At 40.7% G+C, this 26,506-nt stretch overlaps 1 protein-coding gene across 1 annotated transcript in view; it reads left to right on the top strand.

The window, feature by feature from the left end:
• itga9 (integrin, alpha 9) overlaps positions 1-26,506 on the top strand; it is a 50,589-nt gene that overhangs the window by 19,245 nt on the left and 4,838 nt on the right. The window contains exons 16-26 of the mRNA XM_031302510.2: positions 14,021-14,173; positions 15,095-15,171; positions 15,610-15,757; positions 19,400-19,486; positions 19,635-19,714; positions 20,465-20,548; positions 20,970-21,078; positions 21,194-21,301; positions 23,299-23,424; positions 23,598-23,717; positions 23,809-23,904. Coding sequence (XP_031158370.1) covers positions 14,021-14,173; positions 15,095-15,171; positions 15,610-15,757; positions 19,400-19,486; positions 19,635-19,714; positions 20,465-20,548; positions 20,970-21,078; positions 21,194-21,301; positions 23,299-23,424; positions 23,598-23,717; positions 23,809-23,904 — 1,188 coding nt within the window. The remainder of the gene's footprint in view (positions 1-14,020; positions 14,174-15,094; positions 15,172-15,609; positions 15,758-19,399; positions 19,487-19,634; positions 19,715-20,464; positions 20,549-20,969; positions 21,079-21,193; positions 21,302-23,298; positions 23,425-23,597; positions 23,718-23,808; positions 23,905-26,506) is intronic.

Raw genomic sequence — 26,506 nt, 5'->3', positions numbered from 1 at the left:
CCCTGATGCATGAGGGCCGATGGAAGCAGGCCATGAGCTATTCTGAGCCACTCTCACGTTTGTAACTGCACTGGCCAGCTGTCGACCCCATTTGTTGACTTTATAAATGATATAAACACTTTTAAAGGACCTCAGTTAACAGCTAAACGTAATAAAGCACTGTTAAAGTTGTGTTTGTTCTACATAATGTACTGTACATGCAGCAACAGGACTGGAACAGTCATTCATCTGAAATCATGTAAAAAGCTGGACCGGCCACTCAGTAAATCATTTAGTGTTGAGAACACAAGGGCATAACTGGAGTTATTCAGAGAGCACAGAGAAGCTATTAGTTCAAACTCTAACTTTTTTTCAAGAGTAATTCCTCCTGAAATTAGGCAAGTCTTTTGTGTTGATCATTTTAAACCTGTTTTCGAACAGCACACCAGCCCTCCAGATGGTCTTTGTTTTTTGTTTTTTTAGCTAAATAAAGCCCATGCAGGCTTGTACTAGAGTTGTACCTCACATATAAGAAGGGAAAGCTGTTCCTTACAGTGATGACTGATGAATGATTAGGGTTCAGAAGACCAGAGGTGCTGTGTACGTGAGATGGCAATGAGTTATTTAACAAGAGAACCACCAACTTTGAGCAGAAATTCTTCAGTTTGATGTGTTGCATTAAGTAATTTTTGTAAATTACTGTCACGGCATGTTATCTTTCTGTGGTATGGTAGTGTCTCAAGTTATAGTGAAAGGTTTTGAGTAGTATTCATGTGCAACTGGACACCTTGGCATTTAAAATGTATTATTTTAACATTAAGGACAAAAAACTGGAGCAGTGCAAATACTTTAATACAGGTAACTTTATTTACCTGACTTTTTATATGCATATGACTTACTTAATTACTGTATACTACTTATCTTATGTAGGTTGAGTGTGATAAGGAGCACAGTAGTAGTAGTTGTAGGAATGGCAAGTTGAAGCGTCACCAGGTGAGCCATGAAGACATTTCACTTTTCAGAGTCTACAGCCACGCTAGCAACTCTGTGAGGCTGTACTGAGGCACATCAGTGCTTTGAGCTAAATGCTAACGCACTGCTAACATTTGCTAGTTAGCACAAAACACAAAGTACAGCTAAGGCTGATGGGAATTTAATAAGTTTTGCAGGTATTTGGACAAATTACATTTTGACCTAATGAAGGTGCTAGATCAAATGTTAAAGAATCACCGAAGTCAGTTTGATTAATCCTGATGGGGACATGGATGTCTCTACCAAGCATCATGGCAATCCATCCAATAGTTGAAGAGACGTTTTACTTGGAACTAAAAATGTCCACCTCCTGGTGGCGCTAGAGAAAACGTCAGGGGATCACCAAAGTCATTAGGATACATCATCTGGGAACCATGTATAAAATTTCATAGCAATTCATCCAACATTTGTTGATATATTTTGGTCTGGACCAAAGTAGTGGATTGAGCGATTGATATTGCCATCCATAATGCCACACCGCCAGCATGGCTGAAAAATAAAAATTAAATGACAAAATTGTTTAAATCATATTCTGTACTGGTACTCTGTACTGTGTTTATGTATGTGTGCACACTATATGTTAAGTGAAGGAGATCAGTGTTCATAGATATAAAGTGCAACAGGTGTAATGTCAACATTACATTGTGACATACTGTATGTCTTACTACAAACTATAAAGCACTTATTATTCATAGTGTCAAGTATGTGGTTTGCAGGTTAGCATATACTGCTCCCTTGATTTATTGCGTGTCTAGTATTAACAAACACATTTGAACTATTCCTTTGTTAGATGTTCTGCACTTCTTCCATGATCCTATCTCATGGAATGTTTACATCTTTGGCAATTTATCCATCGTCATATACATGATTTTATTCCAGCAGTCCCATCACAGCACAGTGCACGTAAACCTTGAAATAATGCCAAGAGCCAATTCCATTTGTGGTCACGAGTGGTATTGTGTAGCTCTGTAGAAGCATCGCAGTCTCCAAGGAGGAGCTAAAATAAGCATTTAAAGCCCTGCCTTTAACAGTTGTCTGTTTAATTTAGCTCGTAAAGTATCCTGCTCACTTTCCCCCCTGCTTTCCTCTGGCCTATATTCCACTGAGTACTGTATGTGCCCTTTATCTCATGTCCCCCTAACATTTGCTTGGCACCACCGGAGTATTTAAAGGTCCACCAAACTTTATTCTGATGACTGCTGCTATTAGTGAGGCATCTGCAGGATGAACATCTATCTGTCAAAGCTAAATGCACTGAGGCAATCGCAAGTCTCTTCTGACTGAATGTTGGAGTTGAGCAATACAATGCATGATATTTTCAGACTGATGATGGTCTATGAAGTTACAGAAGGAACCAGGTTCTCTCTGCAAATTCAATTAAAAGGAGCTAATGTTTTAACCTTCCCATGTGGCTTGTTAGCGTCATACTGCAACTCATTCATATCTCATTTGGTTAAATTTAGTGGACAGATCCATCATTTGCATGCTGTATTTTGTTAGAAAACAAAGCCAAGAAGACAACAACAAACAAAGACTTGAGAGTAAGTCTTTGTCCATGTTTGTGTTCTGGTGTGTCTTATCAGGTTAATTTATTTAGTGTTAGCTCTACTTGTATGCAGTTATACTATAACAATCTGCAATCCACAAATGACTGGCTTTTGAAATTTGGCTCTAGCAAATGGTAGTCAAAATAGGTACTAGTAGAACTGAAATGATTGTTGTTGTTGATTCATTGATAAGTAATTAGTCCGCAACAATTTTGATAATCGATTAAAAGGTTTAAAAATTCACCAGTTGCAGCTCCTCATGTGTGAACATTTTTGCATTTTTTCTATCTTTCTATTTATTGTCTTCTATGATAGTAAACAGAATACCTTTGGGTTTTGGACTGTTGGTTAGTCAAAAGAAGTAATTTGAATATGTCAACATTGATTCTTTTTTTTTTTTTTTTACAATTTTCTGACATTTTGTAGATCAATAATGATTCATTTATATAGTTGCTTTACCTTAATGGATATAGTGCCGGACAGTCCCACCAAAGTAACTGACAGACTACTACACTTTTCTGTGATTGGCAACTTACTGACAGTATTTGAACTGCGTAATGCAGTGAAATCCACTAACAAAGAAGTCCTGTTCTTTGTTCCTACAAAGAAGTCAAAACAAATGTAAAAAATCATTTAGGCTTACTGTTTGACCTAAAGGCGTTTTTCCATTACATGGTACCTGCTCGACTCGCTTCGACTCTACTCGCCTCGACTCGACTCGGCAGGCCACTTGAGCTTGTTTTACAGTTCTGTGGAGGCTCCACGCAGAGCTTTCGCCGTAGCCTATATGTAATGTGTGGCCTGATGTATACATTTGTCAGCTGGTGTGTGCGTCGAGCCAGCATGTGTGTGTGTACGTAGGATACGGCGAAAGCTCTGCCTGGACTGGAGCCTCCAGTCCAGGCCAAAATAGCAGGTTTGTTCAGGACACCCCCCTCTGTCGCTTTCACGTCACCTTTTCGGCTCGCCTCAGCTCGCTTGGAACCTCGACTGAGGAGGTACTAAAAAAAGTACCTGTTAGCAGGTACCAGGTACTTTTTTTCGTAATGGAAAACCAAAAAAGGCGAGTAGAGTCGAGGCGAGTCGAGCTGGTACCATGTAATGGAAAAGCGCCATAAGTGTGATCTCCGTAGACAAACAGGAAACCCTGGACAATAAAGCAAAACAGGAGTTACTGTCGCTGTGTCCCAATGAATCTTCAGTAGCACAAAGTCCCTCAATACTATCTGGCACGTGGAAGCCCAGAGCGGGGCCGCTGCCACACTGCCTGCTTTGTTTGCCTCTTTACAGTTCAACAGAAATGTGTAATTCCCTTGATGCTGTTTCCCCGGTTTCATTTACCTCAGGCCAAGAGTGCTGATACAATGAAAGTATATAGCAGGAAGGTAATCATATCCAGCTGTCTTCTATTACACATGGCAGCACGTCTATTTATTAAGAATATAATGGGAAAAACAAGGTAAAATATATGAGCAGACCACTGCGATAATAAATCGAGTGGAAAATGTCATAGACACTGTCATGTCAATAAGTTCAGCTGAATGATTTGGCTGCAAGTATTAGTGTTAATACAGTTTACTGGATACTAAAGAAGAGGTTAATTTTAGCTCAGGGTAATATTTTGGTCAGGATTTCCCTACATGGTCGTGCCAGAGTGAACATTAAACAGTTCTTCTCCAGGCTTGTTTTGGGAGTGCACAGCCAACAGACTTTTGTTACAGTGAAACAAGTCAAGTTTCTCATGACGTTCTCTCATGCATGTGCATTGAAGATGTAAGTGAGGTATTATTTTTGGTATGTCTACTCATTAGACCGGCTCTGTGTTGTTGCCATGGTAAATCCATCGTTGTTACTCATATCAAGACCGACCGAAGGTTGGGCAGATTTGATGATTTGTTGATTTTGGCAGCTAAGCATGCTGGGCAAAATGTTTCCGCAGTCTTTTGGCTGCGTTACTGCCACACGATGCCCACACAAGGCAACGTAATGGGTGGCCAAGTCTGACCACAATGCAAGAGTTTCTCTTGCCATGTTTCCCGACTTCCACTGCAGAGGAAGCATGTATGTGCACGGCTGTTCAGTGTGTGTGCGTGGTGGATCAGAACGTCATGACGGGGCCTGTGCTTCACTACACCAGGATAAGACAAAAGGCTGTGATTACTTCATCACTTGGCATCGTCGTCACAACGCTTCCTTAACAACCTGGCAGCGACCCCGTTATCATTTCCAGCTACTTGACCCATTTGTTAATATTCGTGTATATTCCTGACATGGTGGCGTCAACATCAAATTCTGCTTCCCTTGTAAACAGGCAAGATCCGCCACAAAGGAAGTTGAACAAATATGGTATATACACAAGAAGATTTGTTTATGTCCGGCGGAGACTGTAACTTGCTCTCATCAGGTGAATTTGACAAATTTGTGTTAGCGTGCTGCAGTTTTTGTCAAGGCTGTCTAAAACCAATGGCTCCAACGATAACAGTGTAGTAAAAGTGCCCTAGATTTTGTGCACAGTGACGAAATCAGCTACAGGAAGCATCTGGAGACCTCCTCTATCACCAGGATGGAACAGACACAAACACACACTCACAAACACACTGAACTCCATTTTAAAAACTGCACATTTTGAGCTGCTCCTCCCTGCTGCTATCTCATCTATCAGAGTTGTTGTTTTCTCCTCAGATTAAAATAGCAATTTTCTAACAAAAGCATTCAATTACAGTGTGGTCCTGTTTAAACTGTTAAGACATGATGCAAAAATCAGCAAGTGTGAAATGTATTCCTCATTCTTTTTTCACAATTAATTGTGTAAGAGTGCAGATAACAAGTTTCCTGTTTATGCACAAAGAAGGTTTATCAGGATGTTGAGGGGAGTTAATCTCTCGAAGAGAGGAAGTCTTCAGATGCTTGTTGTTGTTTCTAAACAGCAACATGCTGAAGTAGTACACCAATGCTTTTAGTTAGATTAGTTTATGAATTCAACTCAATAAAACACTAATGCCTAATGCACTATTTTTACCCTGTGCCATTTTTTGTGCGAACAAGGGAGTGATTTGGACACAGCTATTAAATCAAATGTCTAGAAGCATTATTCTTCTTTTTCTTCTTCTTCTTATTAGTGACATTATTATTCACATTATTATAATGTATTGAAGTATTAAGTGGTGACTATAGCCACCTTGTTTCTATTTGATTCCCAGTTCTCAAGCCCCCAAGCGGCTTCCTTAAAAGGATCTCATCTGGATTTTTCTTCCTTTTTTCAGCGCTAGGTTTTTTTTGCTTTTTAGGAGAGCCGTGCATGTGTCCTTGTAGTGACTCCATACTCGTCAGTCGGGTTACAATAGAGATCAGCAAGGGGTTAAAGGTATTTAGACATGATGATGACGGTAGCCCCAGGTCAGGAATTTGTGGAATGAGGAGGTTATAATGCAGAACCTGTTAGACTAATTTGCCATCAGTTCTGCTCCTGTTGCTGCTGAATTTCCAGAGCTCAGCTTTTACAGCTTGAGGGTCATTTTAAGAGTGAAAAGCCTTGTAATGCTCTCAAATGAGTTGTAGTAATGATACTGAAAATAGCACAAAAAGAAATAATGTGTTGAGAACAGCACGATGTGGAAGTTGAGTGAGGAGGAGATATGAGGGAACACATCTGTTTATTTATAGGTGGCTGGCTGGATTTCAGATCCAGATATTACACTAATTCAGCTATTGTTAGCATTGGCGTTAAATCAGTTTTTTGTTGATGGAATGTAGTAAAAATAACACGCTGATGAATTTGGTATGTTTGAGCAGTAAACTTATTCCATCTGCCAATTTCCACCGGGGGAAGTGAGGCACCTTTCTCTCCTCCTTTATAAATCCCAGCTGTGGTTTTAACTGTCCAAGGGTCAAATGTTGAATGCCTTCTTCATGATGCATGCGAGACCATAAAAGTTTCCTGTAATTTGTGTTTACGTGAACGTTGTTTTAAAAAGCAATAAATTCAATACAGTTGGATTCTCTAAGGCGTACGAGATGGATATCTCCTTATCTGCACCCTTGGGATCTTTATTGAGGGGAGTCATTTTACTGAAAGTCTGAAGCAAAGAGGTGTGTGCTTTTGTTCGTGTGTTTCAGAGGAAAAGTTGACCTGTGAGACGGATTTTAAATAGCATGTACTGTTTGTACATCTGCAAATGGGTGTTCCTGCGTGCATGCTGCTTTAAGAGCAACATTTATTTATTGGTGTTTATTAGTGATGCAACCGCATGCATGACAGTACAGATGGTACACGTTTCCTGTCAGGAGGAAATACGTGTTTGCTCATGGGAGACATTACAGTACAACACCCTGCCGTATCTAGCAGCACTCAGTCTGGCTTAAGGTTAGGATTTACTTGATTTATGTTTTCACTGAAAAAAAGCAGCCCAAAAGTGTATTCAGGATTCAGTGTTCTGTTTTTTATAATGTACAGATGATCGGTTATTTCTTTTCTATTTCTCTCAATACATTTTGTGGGTGGTGAAGGTGTAGGATGTGAAAATGCACTCCTGTCATTCTTCCATCTTGTCGGAGTGCCACAGTGACCAGTGAAATGTCATTCAGAAGGAGTTTCAACTTCTTTGTGCAAAGGTTCATCCACACCACTGTATTCTGAATGGACTATTTACTTCTAATTACCATGAGTGTACAACCTTGTAAAACCACACATTTGTTTTCATTTCTTACTAAAGTATTTCTTAAGCAAAGCTATCCCCAGAACAGCTCTCAGTAATAATAACATATTTGCTTTTGTACCACACACAATCTACGATGAACTCTAAAACCCTGCCGTTCCCTCTTTTGAAACACTTTGCCAGTTTGATTTGATTCTGGGCACAGCGTGTTTTGATGCACAACAGGTTGTGGAGTTGATGATTTATCAGATTGGTGCTTAAAGCTGGACAGACATCTGAGAATCACTACCCCTACTACTAACATCAGACGGACTGAAATATTTTGCAAGGTTGGAGTAAACATGGTTCATGTTGAACGGGAACAGTTTTCAAAGGCATACTGCATACATTCGGTATGACTGGTAGTCTGGCCTTTATTAGATTAGATTAGATTAGAATAATTTGGATTTGGACAGGCTGCAGGTATTAAAATCCAAGTGCATTTTATGTTGACTCTTTCCTTCTTTTGCTGTTGCTGACTTTCTTCAACTAGACGGGTAATTAGGAACACGGTTAGTTTCACTGATTCATGTCATTGTTTCAGAGAGGACATCTTCCTTAAAATAGTTATAATCAATATTTTTTATAATAACAATCAAAAAGGCGGTTGCTCGTAGTGATGAACCCACAGAGTTATTATCTCTCAGCACTATAGTGACTTTCACCTTATTGTTTAGCTGTCCGGACGCAACTTTACTGTTTTGGTTCACTATCACTGCTCTCATAACGTCAATTTCGGCCGCAGCAGGCAGCCGTTTTCAGCTAAAAAGCACTAAAAACCCAGTGTAACCCACTACCTGCTCCACACCAAACAGCAACCAGCACAGCTGCCAGTGATGGTAGTAGTTAGCAGCTAAAGAGACAGATATTTCCTTCAGGAGTTGGTAGAGACCAAATCAGAGCTAAAAGAGAGAGAGAATGTTGGACTTGTATTCATCAGGTGGCCAGAAACACGACTCCAAATGGCCATAACTGCTGGATGTGTAAAATAAGCAACTGTTTGCTAAAACTTTTACAGCCTGCAACTTTAGTGTTTTGGTTCACTCTCACTGGTCTCATCAGTGTCGTTTTTAGCAGCAGCAGGCAGCTGTTTTCAGTGAAAAAGCTAATAAAGCAACTAAACGCCACATGCCCACCAAACAGCATAGCATTTAGCAGGTAAACTGACAGATATTTCCCTCAGACCAAATCAGAGCTAATAGGAAAGGAATAGTGGACTTAGATGGCCAGAAACACAACTCCAAATGAATGCTAATGTTGCTCCCTCTTTGCTGGATGTGTAAATAAGCAAATATCCTTTAGCACAATATAACCTTTATTAGGTGGTAATGTGTCAGTGTTGGGTTTACAGCTTGTTCTGCTGCCCCCAAATATCCAAAACAAAGACTAGAAACATGACAAAAAGACATCTATAACTACTTAAAAAATGAAAGGCAGAAAAACACCATTTGAAATGAGGAGCCACTGAAGGCACACTAGTGGGTGCAGGAACTGAACAATCAAGTCACAGTTCAAGAAAGCAACAACAGGAAAAGCACATATAGAACATAACAGTAAAAAATCACCAGGTTTGGAGGCAGCTGCACTCATTCTCACTCCTTGACAATGTCCTTGAAGGTAGTTATTCAAATCTTTTGAAAAAAATATCCCATCAGTCTGGCAATGGCAGTCTGAACTGAGGATCTGCTCCTTGGGGGATGTCATCTAGATGTAAAGGGTGGTTGTTGTGAGATGAGTGATGTTCATATCAGATAAGTGGGTCAAACCAAAAATAATTCTGTTAAATATGAGTGTGAGCCATGGAATTTGTTAATAGATGTGTGATCTGTTCTGGTTTAAGAATAGAGATTGCATTCAGATTTTGTCAGTTTTAAGAAGTTATGGTGTCAAAGAAGGTTCCGTACACACCGAGTTTTCTGCCATGACACACATGACCAGAAAGATTTAGGAGCACAGGGATAGTTTTCACAGACAAAGTGAAGCTGCTCATACTCGACAGCTCCAAAAAGGTTTCTAGCAAAAACAATTGGACGACACTCTTTCCTACTCCTACACAATTTGACATTCTAGGCTTCTCAACATCTGCTAGCCTATTCTGAGCTGAGCAGCTGCTGTAGTTTGACCTGCAGTCAATCTGGCAGAAAGTAACACACTAAAAACTTTAGTAATTGTCTCACTTCTCAACTTTTGTCAAGGACAAGCTGAGATAAGCTGCCTAAGTGCATGTCCCCATATGCTGCAGACATTACTGTAAATACTTTCAATTTCAAGTCGTCTCCTTGTGTCTCAGTACACACATGTAACCCCAACCTTTGACAGGCTGAATCCCTTCATCACTTAACTAAAAAGCTTTTTTTCCATTTAAACCAAGATTCCCTGGCGTTTAGCCCTTTAATGAAATGGCCTCAACCTGCAAGTCATCCAAACATCCATTGTCCTAAAAAGGAGTGCTGTGTGCGCTTTTCACTCACAAGTTAATAAAGACTTCCCATGACCAGGCTTAAGCTATATGCTTTTGAGGGAATGGTTTGGCTGAGAGAGGAGCTCTTGTGCGTTTCTGCCAAGCATTAGGCGTTTAAACTGAGGATCAGAGCCTTTTGCAGCCTGACGTCATCCTCCCCGCACCCACCACTGTGGAGCTGCTCTGTGAGCATGAAGGGGCAGCTTGCCATCTTGTTGATCAGATTACCATGTGAGAATCACAGCTTGCAACACTCGAGTATAACTAGAGTATAACTTGGTTAGAGTTCAGGGTGAAATCTATAAAATATGTTCAACTAAGTCAGATTAATTCATACAGTAGCAGTGTTTATGCTTGAAGCATGGATGTGTGGAAAAGAGTCATACAGGCAGCTGAGAGGGGAATGAATGGGAAAGAATGGATGGTAAGGTGGGAGTTATGCTCTGCCATACCAAATAAATGGGTCCTGAGTGTGAACATAAACACTGAGATATTATATTGGCAGAAACCTTGTTCCGCAGAGAGGTGGTGTTGTAGGTGAAGATTTGAATCCCAGTTGTTTTCTTTCAAAACATATGGACTGGCAAGCTGTCCTTCATCCTGTGAGTTAACTATATGAATATGCATACAGGAAAGAATACTTTGTATCAAGTGTGTGATATAAGATTACAACTGCTGTAACATGCAGATTTTCAGTCTGATAGTTGGGAATTTACAGTTTCCAAAATGTGGTGGGAACTGCTGGAAAACAGTTGCTTCCTGCTGAGTTTGCTGGCATCTCTGCAGTATGACTGGAACCATTAATAAGTCATTTTGTCCATGGGATGATGAGAGGGTTCGGACTATTTTTAAGTGACCATGCAGGAAATGTACCTTTTTACTGACAGTATTTCCCTCTCGAAGGACACTGTAAATTGGTACAATTTGGTTTAAAAAAAAAAAATCCCTTTATCATGCTTAAAGCCACTATGTGTAAGATTTGAAACCCCCAAGTGGTAGTATCAAAACATAATTTCATTTTTCTTCAAACTAAAACTACCTAACAATCAGACTAAATGAGTCAACATGGACATTAGGAGCAGTTAACAGTTCTCACAGTTATCAAAGAAATATGCAAATGTGGTGCGTTATTCCTGTATATCGACTTACAAAAACCTCCAAAGCTTCATCCATCTCATTCACGCTTCTCACCATTTTTCTGTTGCTTCTTCTTCATGGGTGTAACTAGGTTACTAGCTAGCTATGTAAGAAGATGACATACGCATTGTTAATCCCGCCTACAAAGCTCTGATTGGTCGGTTGTTTCTCCGATTATAAATAGCCAATGAATACAACACCAGACCTATTTGAAACTCTGAACAATATGTTGTAAGACATTCCATGCAAATAAGACCCTATAATCACAAACTAGAAGTAAAACATTTTCACATATTGGCTGTAAAGTGACACTGTGACCACAAGTGGTAATAACAGGAAAATGGCATATTTAATTTTCTTGAAAGATTTTCTTGAGTCAGTTGACTTAAAGATGTCATTAGGAGATAACTAACAAATTGTAAATAGGACCCAAAGCAGGAAACAATATGCATTTCTCCATTCTGGTGTGTTTATGTTTTGTTTTGATAGTGATACAGACTCATAAGGTCAGCAAACAGACTCAGCAATGTCTAAAGTTTGCTAACATTAGCTTTAACCACCATAAGCTACTGGTCGTACCAGAACAGGTGAGGCTCTAGCAGCAAAACCCCTGACTGTATTAAATTGAGCAAGGGTGTGTTTTATTGTATATGAGTTCAACTTTTCATTTGTTAGAGGACAATGTTTTATTTCTTCTTTCAAATGCCATATCACTTTCACTTTCATTGTTATGGTCTTTAAATGGTAAATCCCAGGATGGCTCTATCTGATCTGAGATCAGGGACCCACCCTGCAACCTCTATTTTTGAATGAGGATTACCACAGTGGAAGCCTTTGAGTTGAGAATGACCTGTCACAAGCTTTTCCAGCATGTAAGGAACAGTTGTTGCGTTTCTTTCCATAAAATTGTAGGTAGCAGGCAGTTAACACTAGCCGGGGTCCTTCTCAGCTGGAGCTCAGGAACTCCTCTGTTCCATGAATACAGGAATTAAAAGCAGGATCAGGTCAGAGAGTAGGTGACTGGGCCAGGGGTGTGGATTGGGTGGGGCAATTGGCAGCATTGATCAAGGGATAATAAAAGCTTAGGCCAAGTGTTACTGAACGGCCTCCGTTACTTCTAATGTGAGCTTGCTGTGAGTCTTGGGAGCTCTCCAGTTAGTTAGCAGTCTGTTGGCCTTTGTTCAAGAAGAAAGTGATCCTCTATGTGCACAATTATAGATGTTAGATGTCAGAAAAGAAGCGGAAATCCCTCCACGGCACACTAGATTAATGGAATGATTATGCCTATTTACTTGTGCATAAAAGTCACTCTTTAAGCATGAGATTGTTCAATAACACCACATTTCACTTGAGGTCATTATGTCCCCCAGTTCTCTTGTGGATTGTGAAAATGTGAGATAGGCAGTGGGAGTTTGGGCCAGTCCACTCCCAGGGGGTCAGTTCAACCAGAGGCCAGCGGACAGGGGCCATTTCAAGCATCCAGCTTTAATGGTGATTGAGACTGAGGGCTTCGCCAGTGCCTCACATAGTATACCACCACTTGGCCGGCACTGACTACAACATTCAAGTTGTAACACAAGTCATGTTACCTCCCAGCTGAGCCGACATACTACTAGAACAACAACGTCTCTATAAGTCTAATGAGGCATGAACTGCAGTCCAGTGATGGATGTGAGGTCAACCTCTTGCATCTGCGGTACTCAGCCTTACTATTGACCAGTTCTGTGGTAATGAGCAATTCATGTTGTCATTTTCAATTAGAGCTGCAACAATTAGTGGATTAATCGATTAACTGATTGACAGAAAATTATTCTGCAACTAGCTTGGGCTCTGGGAAATGTTATAAATGAAACGATTAATTGAAGAAAACAATTGGCAGATTAATTGATAATGAAAATAGATTATTTCCAACTATCAGTGGTAGAGCCAACCAAATGGGGACAGAAATCTCTAAAAACAAATTTATTTTTAGTCCATGTCTTTATCTGTGTGCAGCACCATTTCCCAAATGAGCCCCAAATGTTCTGTTTTTGTCTATTCATGTCCTGTATCAACATTTGCTCTTTCCTGCTATAACTCTCTCACTGTTGATGAGTTGGTTGGGTTCTCTACCAGTGATGTGTTCAAAGCCCAGACTGGCTCTGCCTGAGGAAAAGAGGATGGGTGGGTGGACACTGGAAAATGCTGCGATAATGGACAAAGGAGAGAAAGTGCAAAAGAACGAGTGGCCTATGTGACCACCGGAAAACACAGGGAAGCCCTTTGTGTTTATATTGTGGGTTTGGCTCCATGTTGGTAGACATCAGTTGGCTACAGGGACACAGGTTGCCTATGGAGTTGTCGATGTGTGTGTGTGTGTGTGTGTGTGTGTGTGTGTGTGTGTGTGTGTGTGTGTGTGTGTGTGTGTGTGTGTGTGTGATGCGACTTTTAGAAGCCAGACCCACCAAGCTGCCTTCAAAGAGCTGAGTGTAACTGTAATGGACAGAAGAGATGAAAAACGACATCAGTATCTGCTTTTCCCAAATACGTCTTTCAGTGCTGTCATCTAATGAAGATATGGAATTTGATCGCATTTAGCTCTCTGTTTTCATTCTGTCTGTATTGTTTCCAAACCTGATGCCAAATTAAACACTTCTTTTGTGGTCTTAGATGGAGCCGCCAAAAAGCAACGATATCTCTCAGAGACAGTGCCAGCAGGTTAAAAAAAAAGATCCATGTGTTTCCTTTGCTGAAAACTTAGCAGTGGCCCTGCTTTTGTTGCTTTCAGCAAAATTACCAAAAGTAAATAATAATTAATGAGAGAGAGTGTGTGTGTGTGTGTGTGTGTGTGTGTGTGTGTGTGTGTGTGTGTGTGTGTCAACCGTCCATTTAAACCAATTCAGATCATTTAGTGGTTTATCAGTATAGGTCTGCATTTAACCCTGTAGATCTTTGGCACAGTGATAACAGTGATACCATCATATCCAGACTGTATGATCTTCTGATAATCTGCAGTGTAATCATTAGTCTTTGCGCCAGGCGTCAATTGGGGAAAGATGTTAAATGACTGTAATGACCCAGGCTGTTACATGACACTTATTTCTTTGAGGTTTAAAATTAGTTTGAACAGTTTTGTGTCTATGGCGGGACACATTTTTTTGCAATAGCATTGTCGTTTGTGCTCTCTGCAGAAAGATGTGAAGGACGTGTTCACAGCCATCACGTTCGAGGTGGCTTACAGCCTGGGGAAGCATGTGCTGACGGGACACCAGGAGCGAGACCTGCCCGCACTCACTCCAGTGCTACGATGGAGGAAAGGAAACAAGATTGCAGAAAGGAATGAGGTAAAACATTGGGATGAAATGATGTGGTGTTTGGGATTAACATTGTTTAAATAAGTAGAAACTCTCTTTAGTTAAGGTGGCATTTATGTTCCTGTGGTTGGCTATTTAATGAATGATTAATGCTCCTATCAATGAAAAAGAAAATTCTAGCCTCAAAATTAGGTTGATAATATATTGTTCTGACTCTGAGCAAGAAAAATGAGCCTCAGAGAGAATTTGTTGCTTTTTAATTTAAACCTCTTTCAATCTCCATATTGATTTATATTTGTAAATGATTCAGGTACCGCATCATCCTGCACTTTGAGATAAAAATGCTTTGGTTCAGGTGTGCTACAGATGAAGATAAGAGCATGATCACTCTAAAATAAAAGTTATTTTTAACTAATTCAGATTCTGATTCTCCTAAATTGATTATAAAGAACAAAGTTGACCACAGAAGGAATGAAGGAAATAGCTCAAATTGGTGTTATAATGATTTGGTGTGGGTTACCAGCTTATTATTGTCTGTGTTAGCTTTTCTTGAGTGGGTTCCAAACAGACTGATTCATTTATTTTCTTTGCAACCACCTCTAACCTGCCCCACATGTGTTTCCCCACTGTCTGCACTTCTTGAAAAACTGAGGGATTTGCATCTTTCAGCACCTACAGAATCCATTTATCTGAAGCTCACCATCGTAACATCGAACTTTTATCGCTTGACTTAAGTTTCCTGTCATTATTTAGCCTTAAACCAAAGAGCCTCCTCTCACTGATTTAAAGAGAGATCAGATAGAGTCAAAATGTGTTGTTGTTGGAGCTATCTACTGGATAGCTCCAACAACAACACAATACTGCCCCCTAGTCTGAATGTGGAGTCTGTGTGTTCAGTGTATGGACAGCATGAGGTCATATGAACTGTTTACTTTACTGTTTCTTCTTCAGACTTGGTTCGAGAAGAACTGCCTGTCGGACGACTGTGCTGCAGACCTGAGGCTTCATGGGAAACTGTTGCTCTCTGGGTAAAAACCTTAGACTTCACAGTTTAGATTCATTCTCTGCCTTGCCCTGTTCTTCTACTGAGGAAGCAAGCTGATGTCATAGGCCATGTGGGTGTGGGTAGTGGGACCATGACGCATGCTTGGAGAATATCCATATGTTTTTCCATACTTTGGGAGTTCCCTTTCTTTTTATTGTGTATCTTTGAGGCATGCTGTCACGTACGGCATGCATCTGTCATGGTTAGCAGTAGTCATCTTTATACATATATTCTTTGTTTCACTCCAAAAACTCAGGTCACTCATCTTTGTTTCCTTATATTTTAAAGTAAACATTTCAAAATAAAACAAACGTAGTTAATATGAATCTTTGCTTACTGCTCCTCCTGTGACATCCCACAGTTTGTCACAAGAAGTTTATTTATTCCCTCAAATGCATTGTTTACTTTATGTTCCCATCAGGTTGCACAGCACACACCATTTGGCCCTTGGAGGAGTAAAGAACGTCTCTTTGAACCTGACCATCTCTAACGCTGGGGATGACGCCTACGACACCAACATCTACTTCAACTTCTCCAGAGAAGTTTTCTACATCAACTTCTGGCAGAAGGTCTGTTACTCTTGTCGCTCTTAAAGTATGTGCTGTTTATTTACTAGAGTGTGCATGTTTGTTTCTGAAATGTATTTGGTTGTTTGGCTGAAAAGAGTGGATAAAGCGGAGAGATTATACACATACATACACATAGCTGAATATCATCAGCTCTCCACTGAGATGTACATTTTCTTAAAGACGGTTTATTTAAAAAGGACTGATTAAATGTCAGGAGTACAGTCTAAACAGTGAAGCATACAAAAAGACAGACCTGTGAGAGGAACTTAAAGCCTTGCCGGAGCTGTCTAGGCAGCCCTGCAGATGAAAGGATGAAAAGCAGGAGAGCAGCAGCTGTCCCATCTCACAGCTCCTCCATAGCTGACCTGTCACACGCTTCTCTGACTCATTCAAGGCAGACACACCATGTCAACAACATATGAGCTGTGTGCACGAGAACAAATCAGAACACACATACTTCATATTCCCACAAGCTTGACTTATGTGCCGTTCAAATCACGTGTCAAAAAGGGCCATATTTAATGCAGGCATGTAAAATGAGGATTATGACTGACCTTCATGGAGATACTGATCAGGCCTGCTCCTCACACTCTTTGACGTCTAACAGAAAATGATTTCAGCATTCTGTCACTGTTAAAGAATTATCTACCCACTGCCATCCCACATTAAACCTGAGAGATTTTCTTGAGACCACGTTGTACTGTAAGTGGATGGATTTCACAGCAGCTGGCCGCCTCTGCCTCTGCTCACGTCTGTTCGCTCACTTGTTAAAGAGATGCCACGTCAGTCAGAGCGCTCTGACACAAGCTTGCACCGGCTCAGCAGATGCTAGAGGGGACAACATCCATCATAAAGGCTTTCCCCCTCATAATGGACCTCATGTTTATCCTCCAGCTGGGTTTTGAACCCCTGTGATGGATAAGATCATCTCTGTAAAGCACACAACCTGTGACACAATTTAAACACCCCCCCAACAAGGATGAAATTGAATTTAAATAGAATACATGCTGCAGGCAAATATTAGAAAAACAGTGTTTCAGTTTGAGTTTCATAGCTAATCTAATGAACTAGATAAGTATCAGGTTACCAGCAGCCACAGAGGCTCATTCTGTTCAGGAAGCTGATAAGTCAGGGTGGCCTGCTCCACAAAGGGAGCAGGAAGTGAACAATATGAAGAGGCCACCGAGCAGATTTACTGCCGTATGCTCTTTGAGACATTTCTAATTACTACTGGAGAAGTCCAAGGTGACGATGTGACCCCTTTTTGTTAAAGTTAAGGTCCGCTCCCAATCCTCCCCTGAGGCTTTTTCTCCAGTGAGCCAAGCGTGAACTTGCACTCCCCCTCATATTTAAGAGTGGGGTGGGTTATCTGTCTGTTGTTCTTGAAACACAAGCTGTCAGAAAGCTGTGGAGGTGAAATGGTTTCAGGAGCACTGCCTTCACTCCCGAGGGATTCAAAGACTGTTGCACCGGCTTCTGTGTTTTCTTTTCTTTTTTTTATCTCTGAAATTGTAAGTTGTCGGTTCTTTTTTTGTGGCAGATTTTTTGTGCCATTGTAATTCTGGCAGTGGTTTATACTTCACTACTCCACTACATTTACCTGAAAGCCATAGTTACTAGTTAATTTACAGGTTAAGATTTTACATACAAAACGTACCTGCCTCTAAATTATGATTAAACCACACAGCAATCTATAAAGAGTTAGCAATATCAGACGTTAATGCGGCAGTTTGGCTGGGTGATATTTAAAATCAATACCATAATATTTATGGGTGTTTGTCCAACAATGATATACAGTAAGTCGCAATATAACAAATGTATGCCAAAGTGCATATTTTATATTCAATGTAAATATATACCACTCTGAAAGGGACTGTTCTGCATAATGAGTTATTTTACTTTTAATACTTTAAGTACGTTTTGCTGATAATTCTTCTTTACTTTTACTTAGTGAAATTTTGATTGCAGGACTTTTACTTGTAATGGAGTATTATTATGGTACTTTTCCTACTACCGCTGATTTCTGGTGATTTAACTGTTGGAACAGATAAGCATGGTGGTGAAAAGCCTTGAAATTGGGAATGCAACTGAGAAATGTGTGAATTTCAGTGAACCTTCAAACCTAAGAATATACAAATCACTGATTTTCTTGGCTGTGAAGTGGCTTTGCACATGCTATGGAGGCCAAAGGTGGAACGTGTAAAGTAGGCAATGACACTAGCAGCGAAACGGTAGACCAAAGTAAAGCCAAATGTACAAATGCCAAAGTGGATGGAGACATAAAGAGACGTGCAGAAAATGGGCCTCCTGCGAGTTGTCATCCATACTGACTCCAGTAGATGCTTCAACTGACACTAAAGCAGGGTATATAATCCTGGTGATATTTAGTGGGTCTGCTATTCATGAAAAAAAAAAAAAACAGTATTTGTTCCTGACAGAGAAAGAAAGAAAGTGAAGAAGTTCTGAACAAACGATTTTGTCACTCAAGGCACAGCAAGCCATATGTCTGAGTGCTCTACTCTTTCTCAAGGGCTGCCAGGTGGATGGGTAAACAGGCTGACTTCCCCAATCCTGCCCAGCCCCATGGGACAGACAGTGTTTGCACAGCAGTATGAAGGAATACAGGAAATAGAGGAAATTCCAACATTGCCAGTTGCGCTGGGGTCCCCACCCCACACCACTTGAGGGCTCCCCATAGTCTCCATGCAAAGGGAAGCACTGCTTATTTAAGCTGACTTAATGAAGATGGAGGGAACAGCCACACCTTTGATTTACACTGGGAATCTGCTGAATAAGGGGAATGGTAGTGTGGATGATACTGTGGATGGATGTCTACCTTTAAATATGTCAGCAGAGACAACCTTCACACCTCTTTTCTTTATCACATTTGGAAACATGTTATAAACACGTCAGGCCCAAACTGGACACCAGCCGATGCATGCAGACGTTTTGTATGACTTACCTTAAGCCCCCTGCTGAATCTTCCAGGAGCGCTAGACTAGTCTGTCACTTTTTTTTTTACTGTTAAAGTTGTAAAGTATCTCTGCCCTCTTTAGTGCTCCTAGCACACAAGCTCAGCCAACAGCCTCTCAGTGAACTCTCGCTTAAAGAATTCTTACTCATCGCAGGGTCAAGGCCCAAGTGTTTACACAGCGCAGCTGGTGAAGCTCCATATTGTTTAGACAAGCTTCCAAACACACAGCCTGGAGGTTGTCCAATTACCCTCCTGCCAGGATGTGTGTGTGCCATCACTGCTATGTACATTCTTAGTTTAACCGAATTTAGAACTTCAATAAGATATGAGAACCTATTCTTTTACATATAGAAGTCTCTTTCTAACAATAAACTTTGATCTTACTGTAAATGTTGGCAGGTGTGTGTGTGTGTGTGTGTGTGTCTTTTTGCCATGCATATGTAGTCAATTTAGTTATCTATGATAATTGAATTTATTTTACCACCCAAAGCCATTGCTGATGCTTTTTGCCTCATAACCTATTAAAACTGCTCCCTATCACAGTCTGCGTCTCGTCTACTTCGTCCTTCTCTTTGAGTTTTGCATATCTGTGGGTGTCACCCACTCTGTCTCCAGTCCATCTATCTTTATCTCCTCCTCTTACTCTCTGTCTATCTGTCTTTTTGCAGGAAGAGAAGGGTATTTCCTGTGGACTTGTTGATTTGGACTTCCTCAAATGCAGCGTGGGATTTCCCTTCATGAGAGCGCAGACTAAGGTAGCTCCAACCAAGATAGTAATTGGAATGCACAATGTCAAAACTGCATGCAGTATACCTATATATATATACATATAACTTTTTAGAGGTGTTGGAATCTCAGGAAAACACAATGCAAACCCCTGGTTTATTGTCTTTTTCTCTCCAGTATCATTTTGCAGTGATTTTTGACACGAGTCAGCTCTCTGGGGAAAATGATACATTGCAGTTCTTAGTTCAAGCTAAAAGGTAAATATCAACAGTCTCACATTGTAGTGCATACCTAACAATAGTTATTTTTTGTTTCCTGTGAAAGATATCAAAATGCTGATTTAACCCCACTAGTACAGTGCCCATTGAAAATGTGTGTGTTTGGAATGGGCTGATTGCTTGGCCTGTGGTATTGCTGCTTGTAGAATTAGAAACAAAACCAAATTGTACCCCAAAATTACTTACAGAAGGACCCCCGAACCACTTAAACCACTACTACTGAGTTAATGATTTACCTGACAGAGAACGTTGCAGATTCTGATGAAAACTGCTGTGTCTGCCCGGTTCAGCTCTGAGATTTTCTCGCATTGCAGCGCTGTGAAGGAATAATCTCCGAGATTACTTTATGTTCTGCCTCTGTTTAGAAGTGGTGAATGTAGGCTACAGCTCACAGCAACTTAATACTATATAGTGTCTGGCTTATATCCAGCAATCATGCTAACGTTGGAAGCAGGAAAAGAGTCAAAGGCACTGACACTGTTGTAAAGCGTTCTGCATGTGGCGTCTGCGTGTGACGTGCAGGTTACCTTTCCCCCAAACACAGACACACATACATACATACATACATACAGATACATCTCGCTTTATTAGATAGATAAGTGTGCCCAACTTTATGCCCTCTAGAGTAAATCATTTTTATTTTTTTGGGGGAATTTAATTCTGTATGTAGCTGATTTTACAGTATATACAAAATGACTGAATAACTTTATTGTTCCTTGTTTGTTGCAGTGCCAATCCTGAGCACAAACTCTCTGATAACAGTTTGGATCTGTCCATCCCTCTGGTTCATGAGACCGACACGACTATTACTGGGTAAGAACAAGACAAACCATAACTGTATAGTTACTGTTATACAAACTTAAAGCTGAAACCAGCTTGAGCTGGTTTCCCATCTGTTCGCTGTTGGGAGAAGAGGGAGTGCTTTTGTAAGTATGGAGCATGTCAACTTGAACAGCCTTATCTCTGAAGGCTTTATCAAAGCTCTGCTTCACAGAGAAGGGAAAGAGATGTAAAACAGCCCAAATCTGCCAGAAGTCTGACATCTGATAAAGCTGCTGTGTGCGCTGTCTTTAATGTGAAGGGATGCAACAGAGCTAAGCTGGATAACTAATAACAGGACTGAAGCCAGTGATTCTTATGAGGCTGCTTTTAACATTATTTCTGTTGGCAATCAAATAAATATTAATGCATCCTTTTCTATCTCTCTCGTGAATACTGTGGCTGCTGTCTGCAGTGTGGTGACGCCGAGCTCCTTTGTGTACGGAAACTCCATCGATGCCTCGCGCTTCGTCCAGATGGAAGACATGGAGTGCAACTTTCAGCCTCTCAATCTCACATTCCAGGTACTACTTGCACAGACCATGTAGGATTTTCAGTATTTTTACATGTCTCTCTATATATTCACTTCTCTTATCCTTTGTCTCCATCTTTCTTCGTCTCTTTGTGATGTGGTTCCAGGCCATAAACAAGGGGCCCAGCAGGCTGCCTGGCTCCACTGTGGACATCAGGATACCCAACCGGCTGGCTGGCAGCGGAGCTGACATGTTCCACATCATTGAAACACAGGTGGATGCCAACAGCAGTCTATCTACATTATTTATCCAGCCCCAATCCTTATTTATTAGTTTATTCACCTGCATTAGCTATATTTTTTAGCTCATTTCTCCAGCCTACGCCTGTCTGTCTTGCTTCTCTTCATGGCACAGCTGCCTGGCTGTATCCACCTCAGAGGACACTTTTATATGGCTGCAACTAGCGATTATTTTAATTGTTGATTATTTTCTCGATTAATCGATTAGTTGTTTGGTCTATAAAATGTCAGAAAATGGTGAAAAATGTCGATCAGTTTCCTCAATATCAGATGACATCCTCAAGTTTTGTCCCCAACTCAAAGATATTCAGTTTACTGCCAAAGAGGAGTGGAGAAACTAGAAAATATTCACATTTAAGAATCAAATAATTTTTACTCAAAACTGATTGATTATCAAAATAGTTGACAATTAATTTTATAGTTGATTAATCGATTAATCTTTGCAGCTCTACACTCTTATGTACAGAAAGCTGCTAAACTGGTGGCCTTTTTTTAAGATTATTTTTGTGGCATTTTAGGCCTTTATTTGTGACAGGACAGACAGAGAGGGATATGACATGCAGCAAAGGGCCGCAGGTCGAAATCGATCCTGTGGCCACTGCATCAAGGACCGTGCCTCTGTACATGGGCGCGCTCCACCAGGTGAGCTAACCAGGTGCTCCTGGTGGTCTTTTTGTCATGGCATGGCCAATTTGCTTAGTGTGAGGTATCACTGGGCCAGTGAAATTCTAAGAAAAAGTGTTGACGTTGCTACTGAAGCTGTCCAACCGTTTAGTTTCACAACATTTTTCATTAAGATAAAGAAATACAATACTCCCACTGGGTTTAATGTTTTGTTAACCCTTGCATTGCTCCTTTCATATAGGTAGATCATGGGGGAGCTCAAACTGTTAATTGTATTTACTGTGAATGGGCAGACGGGGTTGACTGTATCCCACCCTCCTTGAGCCCATCTGGAATCACTTCCAGGGGATCAGACAGCTTGCATGAAACGGGAATGGGACACCTGCAGAGCTGGCTACTGCCCGGTACCATCCCCAGCCTGGAAATACGCATCATTAACACTGTTAACACTGCATCTAGCCTGTGGCACACCGGACAGTTGCACACTTATATTTTATAGCCAGATATTCTTACATTTTATACAGACCTCTATTTGTTCAGACATGATATGCAAGTTACTGACTGTTGCACCATATGGACTACCGTAGTTTTTCTGCACAAAATCTTTCAGTCATTATTTAATGTGAAAATGTCTGTTCTCGTGAGGTTTAAAGTTAGTGCAGCCTATGAATCTTCACACCAGCAAAGGCAGCAGAAACACAGGACATGAGAAAGCACGGCAATAAAAGCTCAGACCTGCTGGGTGGCAACAGAGCGGGCAATCAGGAAAGCCAGAGGAGATTTTCACGGCCAGCGCTTCAGGTTGGACTGAGGAAAGGAGGGGGGGGGGGTGTTCCCTGGGGGCTCGGCAGTAAACCAGACACCTCTAAATCACTCCATATGGGAAATCTGTCTGGGAGGGGTACCATTTTTTTTTTAGGAGAACTTCCTGTGAGCCCTGGAGACTCATAACAATAGTGGGATTGGGCCAGTTCAAACCCATCTTTGCAACATGAACATGACAAAACTCTGTTATACTTTTAACTTAATTTGTCTCTTTTTATCTTTTATTGCTCTTGATTTTTTATTTATTTTATTGCTTATATTCTTCTTGTTTTTATTTACCCAGATTTTGTCTTGCTATTGTTTGGCCCCACTGTTTAGCTCTTTGTTGTCTTATTGACCTCTGGATATCCTGCTTTTGCCTTGCTTTGTCTGTCAAATCACTTTGTAAACTCTGTTTTTAACAGTGCTATTAAATGTATTATTATTATTATTATTCTTATTATTCTTATTATAACTTATGTTCATTGGATATAATTTTACTTAAAATCTTAGTCAACACAACTTTACCACTGCCCTGTTACAGGTGGCCGAGGGTCGAGGGAACTGCACTCCTCACAGGAACCCGACACCGTGCACCATTCCCCAGGACAGAGAGAGCATCTTCCACTCCATATTCGCCTTCTTCACCAAATCAGGACGCAAAGTCTTGGTAAATATGCAGGGCTTATGTTGCACTTTGACATTTCAGAGGTCACCCCCTGTGAGGGTTCCGGTTTTTAGTTTTTTTAGTCAGTGCAACATCTGTTTATCACACTTTCTTCTCTCTCCCACACACTTTCTACTGCTCTTTCCCACTCTTCCTTCTCTGTCTTTCTTTAAAAGGATTGTGACCGGCCTGGAAGAGCGTGTATGACTATCTCCTGCAGTCTGGGCCCACAATTAAAAGAAGAACCTTTGAGCATAGATATAAAACTTCTACTCAACACAGAAATTCTCAAGAGGGTAAAAAACATGTTTTAACAGCTTGTTAAATTTAGTTGCAGGTTATTGTGATTCTAATAGCAACAGTAATCTGGCATCTCTCAACACACAGGATAGCTCATCTGTGATCCAGTTTGTGACGAGGGGCAACGTGCAAGTCAATGACAGGGCAGTGGAGGTGCCAAAGGGCCTGCCAGAGGACATTTCTGTGAGTACATTATGAACTGTTAATTCACCATCAGTACACAAAATGACTACATTGAACATCACAATCAGGAGATGTCTCGCAGCTTCAGAGTATCTGAAGCTAGGTTTTATTGTTTAAAAACTACTTAAAGCTGCTCTAATCAATATCTGTATATTAACAATTGGTCAGATGACCACAGGCTAAATTGCAGAACACAACTGCTACAGCTGGTAAGGCTGCTGTGTCTTGCTCAAAGGCAATGTGGCAAGGCAGATACAAATTGTGACTTGAATCCAGGCATGCTGATTAAAGGACAGCGTACTCACTACATGGCTCTGCCTGCAAAAATATATCAATACGCATATATATCTTTATCTTTAGATGCACAGTCCATGGTGCTGTGGTTAGACAATCCTTGAGCCGCTGACGTGAGCCCAGGGAACAGCTGGGGACTGTGGCTATACTGTATGGTGGCACTTCTATCAGCATCTTTTCGGGGTCCTCAGCTGTACTCAAGGACAGACCCTCCCCCCACTGTTGTTTGCTGAGTGATTGAATGGCCCACCAGATCAGATGTGATGATTACATTGAGCACCCAGCATGCTCGCAGTGGGATCTCTCAAGTGATTAGGGTGCTGACCGGGGATGCAGCCCTGCTGACCCTGAGCTTCAGACGTGCTCGGAAAATTCAGACCTGCTATGACCATGTCCATACCATGCTGCTCTTTCAGCACTTAGTAAACACAGTTACGTTTTCCCTCAGGATCCCTACTGGCTAGAGTATACACCAGAAAGTATGATTTGTGGTGCCTGGTTATATCGCTCACAGCAAGCCGACTGGTTGTCTGCAGAACGACAAGCTCACTTTTTTATCTTCCGTGACATGTAAACAAACTGACATAAATCTGTAGGATTCTGTTGTAAGTATGCAAGTTACAAACTTAGCATTTCAGAGTTGAATGAACTTCACATTCAATTACACATTCCTAGAATTAACAGATTGAAGTCAGAGTCAGAGAGCAATGACCAGTAGAGCTTTCATCTGTACTCGCAAGCGCCTTGGTATGCAGAACAACATTTAGATTCCAGAGCTCGGAAGGAGTAAGGGGGAGGTGTTAATGTGGCAAACTATTCAACAGAGAGACTAATCTTCACTTGTTCGCTTGCTTTTGTCTTGGCTCACAGTTGGCGTCTCATGCCACATTTGTGTTCAAAGCCCATGCAATGAATTCCTCAGTCATTTCTGAAATTGTCCCACCATTGTTTGCACTAACAAATTACAAAAGATAATCTGACATTTGGGGGATTACACATTATTTGCCTTTGTTTAAGATTCTTCGGAAATAAGCTAATCTTTTTCATGATCCCAGTGAATGTGTTTTTTCCATTTAAGGCCTGAATGCTGACATTACAGCAGGCTGAGCTTTGGTGCAGAGTAATGCAATATTTAACCCAAGTCAAACCACAGTTAATCCAGTGCAAATCAATTTAAGCAATCAAAGTTGGCAATGACTCATATACAGAAGTATTAAATAGCTTTAAATTGACTTTTTCAAAGTAGAAAGTCAAAATGGTCATTGTACTGTCAGACAAATAAAAGTAATTGTAAATGTTAGAAAATTAAATAAGACTCAAAGTGCTAAGTGGTTTAAAATAATTGTGTTTTTGTAAACTGACACTAATTCCCTTCATTGCAGTTATTTAAGTGAACTGAGTTTGCTGTCAGTGACCGATTATCCAGCCGGTCAGTGTTCACTCATGTCATGGGAAACAGCCTAAATAGCTTTTATTTATTGCGGAACTAGGCTATTTTTTAAGAAGTGAGGGAGTGGATGATAAATTATTTTGAATTGCACTGACCTAATAAGATGAATACCCGTTGGCATTAAACACATAGAGCAGTGCATTGTGAAACAGTGATGGTCAATGTTACTGATTAGTTCCTATGATGTTATTCATACCAGTGATGTTAGACAGTCGGAGCCAATGATGAACACCAGGACTAAGAGTCTACAGCCATGCTAGCAGCTCTGTGAAGATGTACTAAAGCTAATGTCTGCATGCTAACATGCTCACAATGACAATGAGAACATGCTGCTGTTTACCATGTTCACCATCTGTGTGTCAGCATACTAACAGTTACTAAGTAGCACTAAACACAAGGTACAGCTAAGGCTCATAGGAATAGGAATTTTGTTATAAACCAAAGTACTGGGCGGATTCATTCATTTAAACTGAGATGAAAAGTCAGGGGATTACCAAAGTAAGTTGGATTCATCCTCTGGAGACCATGAATGTCTGTACAAAATGTCATGACAATCTATCCTATTGTTAGATATTTCAGTCTGTACCAAAGTAGTGGACAGACTGACATTACCATCCAGATAGAGTCATGCTGCTTGCATGGCAAAAAATCATCACTTATTGTTTGAATGAAAATATGTTTTGCATATTTTGCATGGCTGTTTGTTGCATGTTGGGTAAAGATCACCATAACCACCTTGGCCTGCCCTGGGTGTGCACTAAACCCAGGCTGCAGTATTGACTTTCTTTAGAATTCAATAACGTAAATAAAATTGTTTTTCAATGGATGTTGGTTGAAACATGATAGCGTAAAGTAAAA

This window comes from Sander lucioperca, chromosome 15, assembly GCF_008315115.2.
Source record: "Sander lucioperca isolate FBNREF2018 chromosome 15, SLUC_FBN_1.2, whole genome shotgun sequence".
In the NCBI taxonomy this organism is placed as follows: Eukaryota; Metazoa; Chordata; class Actinopteri; order Perciformes; family Percidae; genus Sander; species Sander lucioperca.
The sequence above is the reverse complement of the archived record's forward strand: the minus strand, read 5'-3'. Positions and strand labels throughout refer to the sequence as shown.